Source organism: Lactuca serriola, chromosome 9, assembly GCF_051521515.1.
Source record: "Lactuca serriola cultivar US96UC23 chromosome 9, Lser_US96UC23_V15, whole genome shotgun sequence".
NCBI classification, from domain to species: domain Eukaryota; kingdom Viridiplantae; phylum Streptophyta; class Magnoliopsida; order Asterales; family Asteraceae; genus Lactuca; species Lactuca serriola.
Window position 1 is genome coordinate 131581621 of NC_136416.1, and position 4345 is coordinate 131585965.

General features: G+C 38.2%; 1 protein-coding gene across 1 annotated transcript; it reads right to left on the reverse strand.

Moving 5' to 3' along the window:
* Window positions 1–568: 568 nt before the first annotated feature.
* LOC145076095 (uncharacterized) lies at window positions 569–2161 on the reverse strand. Its single transcript, XM_079022096.1, has one exon. The coding sequence runs from the start codon at window positions 2159–2161 to the stop codon at window positions 569–571; it is 1593 nt and encodes a 530-aa protein (XP_078878222.1).
* Window positions 2162–4345: the final 2184 nt, after the last annotated feature.

Below are 4345 nucleotides of genomic sequence, written 5' to 3' on the forward strand. Positions count from 1 at the left end.
ACGATACTTTACCGTAATATTGTTGATGGCACGACAATCTACGCACATTCTCCAAGAACCATCCTTCTTTGGCACCAACAAGACTGGAACGGCACAAGGGCTCATACTTTCTTGAACCAATCCCTTTGCAAGTAACTCTTCAACTTGCCTTTGTAGCTCCTTGGTTTCTTCAGGGCTTGTTCTATAGGCTGGTTTGTTGGGAATAGACGCCCCAGGCATAAAGTCAATTTGGTGTTCAATCCCACGAATTGGTGGCAATCCATTTGGAACATCCTCAGCAAACAAGTCTCCAAATTCCTGCAAGAGAGAGGTAACATCGCTCGGAAGAGTTCCGGCCGAAGTGTTAGTGGCTATTGGAGCTTCTTTGAACAAAAGAAGCACAAAATGCATTTCTGATTTAAAAGCTTCTTTTATCTCACTTTTTTTTGCCAGTGCAATATATTTATTTTCCTTTTTTTCTTTCCCTCTTTTTTTCATGTTTTCTTTGTTTTTTTCACTCTCTTTTTTTTGTTCACTTTCTTTTTTTTGTTCATTTTCTTTTGTTTTTTCACTCATTTTTTTTTGTTCATCATCTTTTTTTTTTCTCACTCTCTTTTTTTCCTTCGCTCTCTTTTTTCGCATCTTGTTGAAGTTTTACTTGATCTTGGTAAACTTGAATTGGTGACATTGGTACAAGAGTTACCGGTTTTGTTTTGTAAACAAAAGTGTATTTGTTAGTGAAACCGTCGTGACTTACGTGTCTATCATATTGCCATGGTCTACCTAGCAGCAAGTGAGTGGCTTGCATAGGAACAACATCACACAACACCTCGTCTTCATATCTTCCAATCCGAAATGAAACCATCACCTGTTTTGTAACTCGCACCTCACCACTATCATTGAGCCATTGAAGTTTGTATGGTTTTTGATGCTTCATCGTGGGTATACCTAACTTTTCAACCATGGAAGTACTTGCAACGTTAGTACAACTCCCACCATCAATTATAACACTACATACCTTGCCTTGAACATAGCAACGAGTATGAAATATATTCTCCCTTTGGGCATCGTCTCCCTCCTTGGATTGAATGTTTAGAGCTCGTCTTGCAACCAACAAATCACCTTGAACAGCCACCTCTTCATCATCACTACAATCTTCCGGTGAAACTATAGAATCTGATTCATCCGTTTCGATCTCGCCATTTTCTCTAACCACCATGGTAAGCTTATTTGGACATTGACTTGCAATATGACCCCTTCCTTGACACTTGAAACACTTTATGTCACGATTCCTAAAAGTAGAAGAATCAGTTTTTCCTTTTGAAGAGTTTGTTGTTTTAGGATCAGATTTGGAATTAGAAGAAGAAGTAGGTGTATTTTCTGATTTTTTTGAAGTACTAGCCTTCCAAGTGTTATTTCGAGACCCGCCGCCTCTTTTTAATTGTTTTTCAATTTTAACAGCCATATGGACCGTGTCTTCAATTTCAACATAATGTTGCATCTCAACACGATCACGAATTTCAAGATTTAAGCCATTTAAGAATCTGGCCATGGTTGCCTCAGGATCCTCCTCAATATTGGCACGAACCATCATAACCTCCATTTCTTTGAAGTAATCATCAACACACTTGCTGCCTTGTTTTAAGCTTTGAAGTTTATTGTGGAGATCACGAAAGTAATGACTTGGCACAAACCGTCTTCGCATGACACTCTTCATTTCATCCCATGTCTCAATAGGCCTTTCTCCATTTCTCCGTCTAGTGATTAGAAGTTGATCCCACCATGTTAGTGCATAATCAGAAAACTCAACTACGGCTAGTTTTACCTTCTTACGGTTGGAATATTCATGACAATCAAATATGAATTCCATTTTTGTCTCCCATTCAATGTACGCGTCCGGGTCTGATTTGCCTTTGAAAGAAGGAACTTTCATTTTAATAGAACTTAAATTGTCATCTCTTCGTGACCTCCTTCTATTTGGTCGCCTTTCAGGTTCCCAACCAGCATCCTCCTCTTCCCCGTTAGAAACCTGTGATGATGCTCGAGATCGAGTTCTTTGTACTTGTGCCTCCATTCGGTCCATTCTTTCATGTACTTGGTTAAATTCATTTGTCATCAAACGTCGCATTTCATCCATCATAGCTTGAACTTGAAGGTTTGGTGGGGGGTTTTGATCACCCATCTTATATTTCTGCCAAAAAAATAAAATAATAATAATAATAATAATAATTTACTTCCTCCCAACACTCACTCACGTGTTTCTCTCAAAAATAGTTCACTCAACCCTCGTGTATCCCTCGAATGGCTTTTACCCTCTTTTAGTCTCACCACACAGCCTTTTACCACTCCCTTTTAACTCTTAAAGTTCTAAACAAACTAAAGAAGCAATTATCAAATTTGAACTTGTGGCCTTGAGGAATTCAAACTTACCAAACAAATCAAAAGAAATTGTATCCAAATTAAAGTAACCTCAATACACAAAAAGAAAGCCAAACAAACTTGGCTTTGCTAATGATGAAGCAAACAATGGGTTATTTTTTTTTTTTTGAAAAAAAAGACTACACTTGCAGTTCAAATTGACTTTATAGAAAAAAAAAAGGCTTTACTTGTTCCTCCTCTTCTTTCTTTCTTTTTTTTTTTTCCTTTTTTTTGTTTTTTTTCTCTCTTTTTTTTTCTTTGTAAATTCTTTTTTTTTTTTTTGTAAATATTTTTTTTTGCTTTTTTTTTTTTTTTTTTTTTGCTTCTTTTTGTTTTTTTTTTGTTTTTGTTTTTGTTTTTTTTTTTTACCTTTGATTTTTTTTTGAGGAAACTAATAGCCAAATGAAAACATAAAGGAAACAAAAGAAATGTAGAATATAGAAGTTTGACAACTTAGAAATTCAAAAGTCGCTAGTAAGAACCTTGACAACTTGTGACAAGACCCGCTACCAATATGCGTCTTAGAACTCAAGTAATCAAGGAAGAAAACAAAATAGATATGCAACACAAAGAACCTGGCTCTGATACCAAATGATGTGATCTCACCCAAAATTGAGGTTTGAACACGTTTCGCCCGATCGTTCTTTTGGTTACAGAATTGTAAAACAAAGGTGGAAACCGCGACCCGTTGTCTATAAAGAGACAAGAACCTTGGTATAAAACGCCACAATCAACCCACCAAATTGATTGATAAGTTTGAACGCCACAAGCTATGAAAACCTGATAAGTTCTAAAGTTCACAAAGAACAAAAAAAAGAGTTAAAAACTCACAAATTGTATTCAAAACTTGATTGATTTCAAATGGATACAAATACCACGTTTTTATAGTGTAGGAAGAGCACCTAAAGAGCCATGAATTAAAGAAGTGTCTTTAATTTAAGGCATTTAACCCCCAAGTTTAAAACTATGAACCTAGACATGGTTTATCACAAGGTTCATGTAACCTAAGACCCTTTTATCTCCCCATCACTTATTTAGGATATATAAAAACGAAAATTACATAAAAATATAGAAAAAAACGAAATGGGCTTATAAAGGCTCTTATTGTATCTTGTAAATCACTCTTGGACTTGAATTATGGTAATCCAACTTTGATTGGGTCCAATGGGTCTCCATACACTTTCTTGAGTACAAACTTCTCTAACCAATCCATTTAAAGCCTCTTTGAATGTTTTAGCTCGTGCCCTCGTAACTGGTCCATCTGGCATTTGATTTGGATCCTTTGTTGACAGTTGTGGGTTTGCATCAACCAGAGACCGCATGGCAAGTTGCAGCCATTGGAGGTTCCCGAGTGGAAGTGGGAACAGATCACTATGGATTTCATTACCAAATTGCCGAGGACTGCCAGATGAGTCGATGCCATTTGGGTGATTGTGGATAGGTTGACGAAGAGTGCACACTTCCTTGCCATCAGTGAGAGTTCTTCAGCAGAGAAGTTGGCGGAGATATATGTGAGAGAAGTGGTATCTCGGCATGGGGTGCCGATCTCGATTGTTTCAGACCGTGATGTGCGCTTCACTTCCATATTCTGGAAGAAATTCCATGAGGAGCTGGGTACTAGATTGCATTTTAGTACCGCATACCATCCCCAGACAGACGGCCAGAGTGAGCGAACGATTCAGACGCTGGAGGACATGCTTCGAGCGTGTGTATTAGATTTCGGGGGTAGCTGGGATGCGTATTTACCCTTGGCAGAGTTTTCCTACAACAACAACCATCATTCGAGCATTGGTATGCCACCCTTTGAGTTGTTGTATGGCAAGAGATGTCGAACCCCCATTTGCTGGGGAGAGGTGGGACAGAGAGTGATGGGCAGTACAGAGATCGTGCTTCAGACGACAGAGCAGATTCAGCAGGTTAGGCAGAGGTTATTGACCGCCCAGAGCCG

What these genes read in the sequence shown, in the direction of transcription:
- LOC145076095 (XM_079022096.1), bottom strand. Translation starts at nt 2,161, where the DNA reads ATGGGTGATCAAAACCCCCCACCAAACCTTCAAGTTCAAGCTATGATG.